This window comes from Juglans regia, chromosome 15 (assembly GCF_001411555.2).
Source record: "Juglans regia cultivar Chandler chromosome 15, Walnut 2.0, whole genome shotgun sequence".
NCBI classification, from domain to species: Eukaryota; Viridiplantae; Streptophyta; class Magnoliopsida; order Fagales; family Juglandaceae; genus Juglans; species Juglans regia.
Window position 1 is genome coordinate 15,269,705 of NC_049915.1, and position 13,750 is coordinate 15,283,454.

Genomic DNA, 13,750 nt, shown 5'->3' on the forward strand with positions numbered 1-13,750 from the left:
GTGGGGTTGTTTACCGCATAGAGTGCATCACATCTAGCCAAAGTCTGGGTTTGAAATCACAGTATGTTTTAACAGAGGGCATAACTAACAGGGATATTCCTGCCTTCAGATGGATGGATGGCGGATCTGGAATTATAGCTTGCTGAGTTTTGTTATGACATAACTTTCAAACTAAACTTGTCCATACTCTTCCGACTTTGTTATAAATGCAGAACATAAATCACTTCAAATACACACCAGCAGAATGGAGACGGCAAATGTCCTCTTACAACAGATACAATGCATAGAATTGAAAATAACAAACGAAAAATGGAGTGAAAGTTTAATCCGGACCCATGTCTCACGGTAGAGTTGAGGAAGGAACTACCATAGAGGTTTGTTTTTGACCAGTATGGATTGCGATATTGCGTCGAATAGGCGCAACAAGTGATTTAGCAGTAGTAGACTTGAATGTTTCCAAGCGTTTGGAAGATCTTTCCATGCTAATTCATCCCCTGTATTCTCGAGAAAGGAAGCAAAATAAAATTTTGTTTCATAGCAAAACAGAGGATAGCTAGGAAAATGCTAAATGTACTTAAAGAAAAACTTACAAAAAATTTACTTCTGCACGTGTGAGTTATTGATATGTTGAAAATCATAAAATTTGAAATTAAAAAGAAAGTTAAGAAAATGAGTTTTGTAAGTAAATATGTAAGTAAAATAAATTATAAGTACATGTAGCACTACTTGGATAGGTAACTGTCGTTTAGAGAGAGAAGAAATTCCTAAAGAGATGCAACCAAGTTAGGTGGCGCTTGGGTACCATGTGTGTCGAATACGGTGCATGAACTATTTTGAAAGGGGATCTGTTTTAGTTACAAAGAAATTTTATAAAAGTAAACTCATAAATTGACGTGATTTGATATGATATATTAGATTGTAAAGTTATTTCTAATGTAAATTAGATATAACGTATCATATGAAATCATGTAAATTAATGAATTTACTTTTATGAAATATCTTTGTAACTCCAATACTTCACGTGTTATGGTAGATCAAAGGTTGGTCTTCCCATTATAACTTGGCACGAAAGTTGATGGTGGGAGTAGGGCAACATATAGTGTTTTATCTCTCTACTCATCCTCCATGCTAATCGAAATTCATTAGACCTACCAGCTTCCATTTCTCATCAACCCACAGGGTCACCACCATTGGAATCCTTTCTGAAAATCTACCTAAAACTCTCGCACATAGTCCCTTTTGCCTCATTTGCAGCACACACGCCTCTGCATGGGTGCATGCGAACCCAAAATGTAGCTATCTTTGGCGTGATCTAAACTATTTTTGCACCACACCATTTCTCTTCACTCTTATCTTTCAGGTTTTTTCAAAGACTTTGGAGTCTGGATTTGTGCTACTCTACCGCCTATACACCACTCTGGAAGACTACTAACATCCCTGCATTTTGGATTTACAGTTTTCAAAGACTAAATGTTAAAAAGAGAAATGATATTTACAGTTTTAGAGTGTGCAAGTCCTACACTCCTTTTGAAAAAAATAAATAAATCTGAAACAGGTGTGAGAAAATTATTCTTTTTTAACAATGGATCCCAATTTTTTTTTTTTTTTTAAAACGAAATGTTCGTGATTTGGACATTCTAAAATTATATCTAACATTACACTTAAAAAAAAAAATACTTCATAGTAATCTAGTAATTAAGGGTGATACTCTATTTTTTTTTTTTTTTTTAGCCAAAGAAACATGAGATCAGTCCAATCTATTTTAAGCCATTTTCTAATTATTGCTTCTTACTTTGTATTATTTTTTAAAAAAATTTTGTTCGGATCTCTCTCTTCTCTCCTGATTTGTATGTATTTTCCTTTATTTTAATATAATTGTTATCTTGTGATGAAAAAAATTAACATAAAAAAAAAAAAAATCACTAGGACGGCAGAAAATTAATATTTTATTTAATTTTTTTTTTTTAACTTTCCGTTGATCTCAAGCTGCCGGAAATAATGCAGAGAAGAAAGACAGCTGTAGTACTTGGAAAAAAGGGTGGCTGGGTGCGTTTAATACTTAGTTTTTACACAATGCAGCAGCCAGCATCTACAAGGCTTAATACTTTTCTACACAAAACTGACCAACAAAATTATATAAATATATAAATATATATTTATATTAAAAGTATTATAAATACCTTTATTTATAATACAAATAGATATAAAAGTATTATACACATAAAATTATATACAAATAAATTTACAAGTTGACATAACTTTATATCTATTTTTTATTAAAAATAATTTTACAACCTAATATATCACGTCAAGTCACATCACTTTATGAGTTTATTTTTATGTAATCCTTTTATCGTTAAAGTATATCTCATTTAGAAAATAATAAACACAATTATTTTTTATAACTATATTTTAAATGATGAATATTTTTATGAAATAACTTATAAATGCAGCATTCCTTAATATAAATATCCGTATTTTAAAACATGATTATATAAATAGTCATAAAAAAGGTCATGGGTGTATCATTACTCTAAGGCTTCGTTTGGATCTCAATTCATCTCAACTAATTATTACAATTTTTTCAAATTTTAATATAAAATATAATAAACAATTCAATTTTTTGAAATCCTAAAATAATAATAATATTAAAAAGTAATATTTTAACAATATTTTATCATCTCAACTCAATTCAATTCAAATCACTTCAACATCCAAACACACTTTAAATATTTTATCCATTTTTCATATATATATATATATATATCACCCAAAAATAAGATTTAATGGCTGTAAAAAGGGGAAAAAAAAAAGGGAGAGCTTCCTTCATGGAAGGGAACATCTTGTTTAAAGGATGAATCTTTATAGCCACTACTCAATTAATAAGTTATAACTGCCCAACTTACTCTTCTCATTTTTTGGTTGACTCTCAATTAATTACATTTTCGTTTCAAAACATATTTTTAAATTAATAAAATAAAATATATATTTTCTCATCCGGGCAGGTGGGTTGAGACGTGGGGCCGCAATTTTTCTGGTAATAAAAACAATAAATATAAAATCAGAAAATTATAAATTACGGTTCGGAAGCACTTGAGTTAGCCGCCGTATAATTAATATATAAAATATTTTATTTTGTTAATATATATATATATATATATAATTTTCAAAATAAACACCTTGTTCTTGTTAAATTACAATATTGTTTATTTTTCTATTAAATGATCATTATTAAATTTAAAGTAATCTTAAAGATCACTTGATCATCAAGCAAGTTGAAAATTTAAAAGTTCAAGAAAATTAATTTTTTCCATATATATATATAATTTATATATATATATATATAGATGAATTCAATATATCAACTAGTATTCACTCTTATATCTCGACTCATATTTATAGTGTTTTTTTTTTTTTTTATAATGTGTGAGGATATTTTTTATAAGATATGGAGTGTGAAATAATGAATAATAGCTGATGTATAAAATTCATATATATATATATATATATACATACTAATTAAAAGGCCAGATAATTAGAATCAAATTATTAACAGAATAAAAAAACAGAATTTAAAATTAACATTTTTTTAAACAGATGCGCCAATTAATATACATCTTTGTGAACTGAGAAGCAGCCTACGGCCCTAAAGCTTTGTGAAGCTCTCTCTCTCTCTCTCTCACGATGAAGAACAAACTAGTACAAAGTTCATCAGCAATTTCACACCCAAAACTACTCTTGATCAATACTCAAATGGCACATCTGCAAAACCTTGTCACCTGTTTTCTTATCTTTTGCTCCGGTTTAGCCCTCGGACTCACTCTCATGAGTTTCTACCTCAGAGATTTCTCCTTCAACCTGAAACTCAACCAACTCCTCCTTCCAATATCTCCTAAAATGTCATCATCTTCTCCTTTCGGCCTCTCATTGAAAACTGCCAACATGAATCTCAGCAGCCGAGTTGGGTTGACAGAGTTTTTGAAACCACCCCATGTTATTATGCACGACATGGAAGACGAAGAGTTGCTTTGGAGGGCTTCGATGGTTCCTAGGATCCTTGAGTTTCCATTCAATCGCACCCCAAAAGTTGCATTCATGTTTTTGACAAAAGGGCCTGTGCTGTTGGCTCCACTCTGGGAGCTGTTCTTTAAAGGAGTACATGAAGGTCTGTATTCTATATATGTGCACCCAAATCCTTCTTTCAATGGAACAGTGCCCCAAGGTTCTGTCTTTCATGGCCGGAGGATCCCGAGCAAGGTCAGTTTATATATATATATATATATCATATTCTTTTTCTGCATGATCTCGGCCTTCTTCTTCTTCTTCCCTCTAGTATTTTATGTGAAACCTACGTATTGTTTGTCTGATGTATTCTAATCATTAAAGAATAATTAGTTTCCATCGATCGATCGACTACAAGAAAGCTGAGTATTGATGAAGAGTTATTTGTGCTGAGAATATATTTATTTTGGCAGAAAATAGTTAATACCAAATAACTTATAATTACGAATAAGCATTTTTTTTTATATATAGCAGGAGGTGAGGAAAACAATCTGGCAATTCATTTTAGTTGCATGACTTAACCAAAATAGAAACATGTACACAAATAACCTCACATTTTCACCTTTCGATTTCCTTTATAATACTAAAAGCTCTTTGAATTTAGTACCCTAAAGGTAGCATTAATCAATTTTACTCACGGCAAGAAAAATGAATATTTGTAATGTATTATTTGGGACGAGAAATAACTATTTGTAATAAAAATAGACTTATCTTGATAGAAAATCACTGGTTACAAATAAATAATTTTTTTGTAATGACGGATGAACATGTGCTTGGGATATATATATGATCAGTAACAAGAATCGTACAAAAATATGGGTGCATACGTGTTAGTACTCATGAACAGCTAGCATATAATATATATGGAGCAACAAGGCCAGACATTGATTTTTAGGTTAATTCATGTGTATTGGTGTAATTAAGGGGCAATTCTTAGTTACAAACAATGTTAGCAGGCATTATTTTTGTCATTTCTTTTAAATTGCCACAAGAGTGCAAATTAAGCTTTTCATAAAAGAGAAAATACAGGTTTTTTTTTTTTTTTAATTCTTTGGATGTTGACATCAAGTAATAGGTGCATGTGCCCGGCCATTACATCATGAATTTGAAAATTCATGGGCTTAATCTTATATATACAGCAAGCATATGTGACACTACTGCAGATCATGTGTATATTTCTATGTAGTTGACATATATACTTAACCATATATTATATTTTTCTATGTATGAGATCATGTGAGAAAGTAACATATATATCCTCCCATCAAGTTTAATATTGATATTCCTTAATTCTCTGCATTTAATATTCAAGTTTTGTTTGGAACCTATATATATGTACATTTTAAAGTGAAATTGAGAGGATTGATCGAGTTTATTCTAATCGATAATCGATTATCCGAATCCGTAAGTTGGTCATGAGTTGGTCATTTTGCCTTTATGATTATTCTGTGATAGCTATATGTTTAATTCATTCATTACTTGGATTCTACTCCTTTTGCAGTTGGAAAGGAAAATTTCCTTCATCCTCATAATTCCTAATATTCCAGCTTGTCTTTCTGCTTTCAAAATTAACCAACTTTTCTAGATTCTTTTCTTCCTTCTGTCTCTCATCATGTGCCACAAATTAAAGTTCTGTTCAGCAGTGAGACTTTGTAAGGTATATATATATAGCAAGTTTCTTACCCCCCAAAAAAATTAAAAAAAAAAAAAAAACAGAAAATTCCTTATAAAGGGATTATACAAAAGTAAACCTATAAACTTATGTGATTTGATATAGTACGTCAGATTGTAAAATTATTTTTATTATAAATTAGATTTAACGGATTCTATAAAGTCACGTCAGTTTATAGATTTACTTTGTGTCTATAGCAATTTTCTTACCATTAATGTCTAATTTCAATTATTTAGGCCGTGAGATGGGGAGAGTTTAACATGTTGGAGGCGGAGCGCCGCTTGCTCGCCAATGCGCTTCTCGACATGTCGAACCAACGCTTCGTGCTTCTCTCGGAATCGTGTATTCCTCTGTTTAATTTCTCGACGATATACAACTATCTCATAGGCTCGAAAACAACCTTCGTGGAGGCCTATGATTTACGGGGCCCGGTGGGGCAAGGCCGATATAGCCCTAAAATGAGTCCCACGATTACGCTCAAGCAATGGCGGAAAGGCGCCCAATGGTTTGAGATGGACCGTGAGCTTGCCATTGAAGTAATTTCAGATAAAAGGTATTTCCCAATATTTGGAAGACATTGCAAGAACGCTTGTTATTCGGATGAGCATTACTTGCCCACATTTGTTAGCATCCATTTTTGGAAGAGGAACTCAAATAGAACTTTGACTTGGGTTGACTGGTCAAAGGGTGGACCCCACCCAACAAGGTTTCTAAGAACAGATGTGACCATTGATTTTTTGGAGAGGTTAAGGAATGGTAGCCAATGTGAGTACAATGGGCGGAAGAGAACCAATATCTGCCATTTGTTTGCAAGGAAGTTCACTCTTCATGCTTTGGATAGGCTGTTGAGATTTGCTCCAAAGCTTATGCAATTCAATTCAATTGATGATTTGCATAGATAGATAGGATGGTCTTTGAACATTCATCATCCAATACACATAGACATATATAGTCAGTTTAATTTTGAAAAATGCTACTTTGCCCACTTAACTTGTCCCCTCATTTTGACACATCATGTATTTTAATTTTTTTTACTTAATAGTTAAGGAAGTGACTATTAATGTATTGATATTGAAAAAAAAATTGAAAGGGCCAATTTGGCCTTGCAGTCACTTGGAGCAGGCTATTTTGAGCAACAGAGTAGCACCGCTCTTTAATTTTAGGGCACAAAAAGAAGTGGCTTTAATGTTTGTAATCTTTTACACAACTTTACATGTTTAGATCATGATTTAACTAGGTTAATAATTGTGCATACAAACAATAAAAGGAATTTTCATAGATAAGATTTCTCTAGATATCTAACGAAATTGGATAGAAACAATATTTTATTCAACTTTTAATTTTAATCTCAACTCATCTCATCTCATATACGAAAACAAGCGGACCTAAATGTTTGTGAAGGGTCCACACGGCTGGAAAATCTTATATAACGAGTTTTTATGAGCATTATTCAAGAGTCTATGTCTTTAATTGCTATGTATATGTTTACAAGCTAGAGTTAATAAAAAAAGAAGTCATGCTGTACATGAACTTGTCTATGCATGGTAGAATGAGACAGAGTCTATAATATATGATCAATAGACTGATGCGAGCTAGAGTTATCAAATATACAGAGACTTGCCTTGGAAAATCAATTAATGACATCTCCAACTTGTAATCAAGTTATCAAATTTCCATAATCGGCAATAGTATGACTTTCAAATATGTCCGCTTATATATTTTTATTTTTTTAATTTTTTTTAAAATCTTTTTCAAGAAGTGACTAATAGTAAATTTATATATTTTTTAAGGATGTTTGAAAAATAGTTAAAAGAAAAAAACTATTTGCACTGATATGTATTTGGGATGTATATTTGATGTGAACCCTAGCTAACATTTTCCTTAAGATAATAGTGAAGATAGATCTCATCTTAATTAATCAGTGATCCAAGGGTCAACTTCTGTCCAAATATTTATTACTTCCTTGGGCCTTTTTCTGCATCAAGAGAGAGTGCTACATGAATTGGGGCCAAGGCTACATTAGTGCCCACTCAATGACAATACTTCATGTACCATACACTTTGTCATGATTATTTTTTTTATTTTGGCTCATTGAGTGCTGTCATCATCAAACAATGAGTTGCTGTCTTCCTTGTTTTAGTAAGGGCTTTTTAATTTAGATTTACTAATTTTATCCCTTTTAAAAGTTTAGATAGACTACTTAAGTTTGTATCAATACCAAAAAAAATATATATATATATATATTTTAGTCACAAAAAGATATTATAAAAATAAATTTTCAAACTGATTTGACTTGATGTAGTACATTAAATTGTAAATTTATTTTTATTATAAAATAAATCTACGTATCATATGGAGTTATATTAGTTTGTAAATTTATTTTTATGAGATGATTTCTTTATAATTGTAGCACTTCTCTTACATGTCACGATTCTCTTTTTAGTATTTTAAGGTGATTAATTATAAGGTTTTCCATATTAGAAGAGAAGAATCTCATTTCTGAATTAATTAGTTGACGACAATATCATAAACAGGCCATGAAAACATATTTGGGAAGCGAAAACCATATTAAAAGATGATGGAATTAAATATGGATGATTTAGCCCAAATTAAATAAGCCCAAATTAAAGATGATCTAATGACGACAGGTTTTGCATGCACATAACAACCGATTTAAAAGAATCCTTACGAGTACAAAAAGAAAAGAGTTATTCTCTCTTTTAAGTCGGTGTACAGAGTATATTATTCATATTATTTAAATTATAAGATTTAAATTTTAAATTTTATCTTTTAAATCAAATAATATCAGTATAGTATTTTAGTATTAGGTGTGATCTATAGTATACAGGCGTGAGAATAGAATTTCTAAAAAAAAAAAAAAAAAATACATGGAGGGCAGAACTCTTTGGTGTTTGTGGATTTGGTTGGATAAAAGATCATGAACTGAATTTTCAGGTAATTAATAATCTTCACACTAAATCCATTGTCTTCTTCCTAGTAAATCCATTCCGACAACTAATGATTCTTGGAAAATACAAAAGACAGAGACATTTTGTGGTCTCTATCTTTGGAAGTTTCACTCCATACTTCTCCAATCTATATTTTATTATTACTTCTTGAACGCGGGTGGGTCTGTTTTCTGAGCTTAACCGTGTGTTAGAATGCTTTGTGTGTGCGCGCGCACGCGTATATATATATATATATATATATATATATATGAATATTAAACAATGGTGAATAGGGTTTATATTATATGCACATTGAAACTCACCCTTTTGGTCCCCCTTTTGTAGGGTCATCTTGGTCCTCGAGAACGCGACGCATGCGAGGTCTAGTCCCCAATCTTATAATGATAATCATGAGTATGCCAATATTCCCACTATATTATGAATTGTCTGTGAATAATACATGTGGCCGATACCAAACATCAAATATAGAGATATCTATAAGAAAACTACTTATTTGCGATTAGTTAATTCTAACAAAATGAGTACTATTTGTAACTAATTTTAGTTACAAATAGTCTTTTAATTACAATAAATTAGTCACAAAAGTCCATTTTTCTTGTACATGATATAGTTACAAAGAAATTATATATACAAAAAGAATCTCACAAATTGATGTGGTTTCATGTGATTCGTTAGATCTACTAATTTATGATAAAAGTAACTTTACAATCTGATGAATTATATCAAGTAATGTTAGTTTGTGAGATCACTTTTGTGTAATTTCTTTGTGACTAAAGTATTTCTCTTAAATATAATGAGATCTACATATATATTAATTGTATCTATTAGATTGAGATTTCCTACATTTTTTTTATCCGAAACAGTACCTTCTACATGCTCTGTCTATCTCTCTTTGAGTTGTAGTACTAGCTGGTATTTAGATGTAGAAATTATAAGAAATCTCGATCCAATTTTGCTGAGAATATGAGTGGAAACTACTTCCAAATGTTCATTCGTTTGCAGCTTGCTTAAATATATATACATATGATATTCTTGTTTGTTTTGGTCATTTTCAGCGAAACATATATGCACTTTGTCAAAAACATCAATATCATCATGTACTCTCATTTTCTGCGCGCGCTTCCTAGCAAGGACGTATACGTATCTAACTTCATGCCTCGTATGTACTTTTCTTCTTCGTTTGAAAGTCTGGTAGAATTTCACGATTAATGTGAAATTCATGAGCAGGTTCGAGCTAGCTAGTTAGGGTACTGCCAAGATTATCATCACCATGCAATATGAGACTGCATGCAAAAGCGTACGTACGTACGTGCATATATACCTTAGCTTATTATAAGAAAATTATTTATTTGTGATTAATTAATTTTTATAAAAATAATTATTTCTTTTAAAGTGAGTGTTTTCATTACAAATAATTATTCTCCTCGCAAATAATTCATCACAAATATTATTTTTCTTGTAATGGTTTGATCTCAAAAACCAATTAACCAATTACCCATCTATTTTTACTAACTGCGCGCATACATATATATTTTTTAGTTATTTAAAAATACGTACCAACAAGGTGTAACAAAAAATTAAGAGCTAGCCTAGGTAGCTATTGGATGTATATATTTTCAAAGAAAATCATGTAGACGATAATTTCTCACTTACCCAAGAATTAAGCCACCGAGTAAAAAAATGATTATATCTGATGAAAAGTAACATATATTATAAGAAAAACGCTTATTTGTAGTCAGTTGTTTGCTACAAAAATGACAATTTCCTACCATAATAAATCCGGCCATTTTCATTGCAAATAAAATAATACTTATTCTCATTATAAATAAGTCATCACAAATAATTATTTAGTTTGTTTACTATAATATTTAATTAGAAGATAAAACAGAGTCATCACCATCAAGGGTCTTCGAGCTCAATCAATACATGATGTGCAAAAAGGCTAGCTAATATTATTAATATTCTCCGTTTCAAGTACATGAAGATCAGAAATATGAAATAAATTTAGGTATATATACACATGAATTACTCTCCTTTCAATGTTCTCTTAATTAGTTAACATGCAATTGACTCATCAATGTCGTTTTTGGACTTAATTGGTTGGCTGATTTTTCAAGTAATCATGATCTTCAAATTAAGTCCATCACTTTCTACGATCTAGAAGCTGTGTCCATTTCCACAACTACGTCTGATTCATGGAAAATACAACAGAAAACGACATTAATTTGTAGGGACATCGATCTGATTCATATAATAATTTGGAAATTTCTCTCCATGTTTCTTAACCGCGTAAGCAACCGTGTTAGGGTTTATGCACCAATTAATGGAAAACTCTCCGGCCTTTTGGTCTGGCCCTTTTGTCCTTTTGAGTTTTGAATCCAAAGCATTAATTTATATATAGATCCGGCTGATCTTCATGGTCCCCGATCGAACAACGCGGCACAATGTGCAGTAGTCTGCAGTATCTCCGCTAGCTGGTGCAAATTAGTGGGACATATATATTACTCTGTAGTCACGACCCACCATTAACAATGCCTCGGGAGTCGTGGCCTAAGGAGAATTGATTGCAGTAGTAGTCTTGCAAATAAAATGAAATGTGTAGTTGGAAAATGTTGTGTATAAATCATTTGTGACAAAGCCACCGACAAATGAAAAGGAAGTGGACCAGGGTAGGGGTACCGGTACGCAGTTACATGGATCTTAGCACCTCATTGATTAATTTCGCTGCATATGGATCTGCACGCGTTTCACTGATTTATTTGATCGATCCCACATGATTGGCAAGACACTGATACGTAGATGTTAATGCATGTTTTGTTGAGAATATGCATGGAAACTGTGCTTTGAAATGTTCGTTCTTTCGTTTATTTGCAAGTCACACTTTATTTTCTCCTGTTTCTTAAGCCTTTAAAATATACATATATAAGATCTTTGTTTGATCTGTTGGGTCTTTTTCAGGGAAGCAGATGTAGCACTTTGTTGAAAAGTATCAGCTCTATCAATATCAACCTCCTTTCTGCCAACATGCGGCCTAGCCTGTCTCGTACGTACCTTTCCTTCTCGTTTGAAAGTCTGGCAAAATTTCATGGATTTGTGAAATTCATGAGCAGGTTCTTGCGGACAAGATTATTATCATAAGAAATGTTTGAGTTCTAAAAATATAATATGGCATTTGCTGTCAATTACTCGGAAAAAACACTTATTAATTCCACATTTGAGATTAATTATTAGCTTCTGATCCTTTTACTCGTTTTTACTTCCTAATAAACTCTATTCCGACAACTACTACTGACAGTCTGATTCATGGAAAATACAACAGAAAACGACATTTTTTTGTGGGGGTACTATGATCCATATTGTTGGAAGTTTCTCTCCATCCTTTTCCACTCGGCCATGATGATGTTTTGATAAACCGTGTTACCTTTGTTCTGCATGCAGCTAGCTAGCTTTTGGTCCATGAGATCGAGAACACGCGCGGCGCAATATGAATATGCATGTCATGTGCAGTGAAAACTGCAAAACTGGAATTACTACTGATCCAAACTCATGCCCTTAGTTATGATCATGATGATGAGACTTGAGAGTACTTAAGCCCTCCAAAAATCAAAAACTAAGTAATTAAGTGGATATCATTATAAATTAATTAATTTTCCTGTACATGATCGATGATCTGCACACGGTAATTCGTTGCTTTTGAGAATGCATGTGCGTGGAAACTGCTTCGAAATGTTCTTTCGTTTGCAGTCTGGGGGGCAGCGCGCGCTAGCTGCAGATCATCGAACTGATCTATTCACACTTTGTTTTAAATTAATTCTGGTTGCTTTATTAATATATAGATATTAGTAGGATCTTGTTTCTGTTGTAACTGTTGTTTGGATTTTTATCTTTTTTTCCAACTAAATAGATTTCGTAAAATGCGTGACTTGATGTGGTACGTTAAATTATAAAATTATTTTTATTATAAAATAAATTTAATATATCTTATGAAATCATATAAATTTGTAGGCTTACTTTAATATAATCTATTTATAGTTGTAGCACAATTCTCATTATAAAAAGACAAGTGTCATGTATACACAATTAATTTTTTTAGAAATTATATATAGACAACTATAGATAAGCCGCAATCTAGTGAGGTTTCTTTAATTGGAAATATCATGAGTTCTTATAGCATATATCAATGATCCGTAGAAGATCTACCCCGATATAATTTCCGATAAAGGCAAATTGCTTTAAAGCTTCGATCGGATCATAATTGGCCGATCGATAGCATAACTCCAAGCTTGACTACGTTAATTTTAAATTATGAACTATATATTGCTTCGTCTACGTACACAGAAATTTTAAACAAGAAAGTTTATACATTGATAAAAATAAATTTACAAATTGATATGGCTTCAAATCACGATACGTCGTTATATCTACTTTATAATATTATAAGTAACTTCGGACCACATGAATCTAGATCACTTTGTAGATTTATTGTTGTAGAATTTTTTTATAGTTAAAGCATTAATTTAGAATATTCCTAGCCAGAAAGATCAAAGAATTTACGATCGACGTCCACGCGCGCATGCAGCATATGAATGGAATTATCAAGTGGTCGAGCTGGTTGAGAACTTTCAACGTATGTAATTAGACAGAAATCTCCCAGCCATCTGCAGCAAATTTGAAGATCAACATCAAAATATATATTGAGAAAGAATTAAATTTGGAATTATGTGAAAAGAAGATCGATCATGACAGCCGGTAATGGCAGTTAGAGAAATTATAAGTACAGCAAAGGAGCTTTTGGCATTATTTCTGTTAAGTGAAATTAATTACCTAAATATATAATGTTGACATAATAACGTTAAGATCTATAAGGACAGTATCAATGTATTTTCTAAACATAAAAAACTAAGTTAAGAATTATTTTAGTTCATAAATAAAATTGAATTCTAATAAGTACGTAATACATCATGATAGATCACATCATGATCAGGCTAATTAAATAAACATATCTTTGAAACCCCACTTAAATAAATTAATATATATATATATATAT

At 31.5% G+C, this 13,750-nt stretch overlaps 1 protein-coding gene across 1 annotated transcript; it reads left to right on the forward strand.

Annotated features, from left to right (window-relative positions):
* Positions 1–3,753: 3,753 nt before the first annotated feature.
* On the forward strand, positions 3,754–6,636 carry LOC109010686 (glycosyltransferase BC10-like). Its single transcript, XM_018991580.2, has 2 exons — positions 3,754–4,257; positions 5,971–6,636. The coding sequence occupies exons 1-2, from the start codon at positions 3,754–3,756 to the stop codon at positions 6,634–6,636; spliced, it is 1,170 nt and encodes a 389-aa protein (XP_018847125.2).
* Positions 6,637–13,750: the final 7,114 nt, after the last annotated feature.

Excerpts from the sequence above, each read along its gene's own strand:
- LOC109010686 (XM_018991580.2), top strand. The coding sequence starts at position 3,754 with ATGGCACATCTGCAAAACCTTGTCACCTGTTTTCTTATCTTTTGCTCC. Across the intron at positions 4,258-5,970 it reads GCCGGAGGATCCCGAGCAAG|GCCGTGAGATGGGGAGAGTT; the intron begins GTCAGTTTATAT and ends TCAATTATTTAG.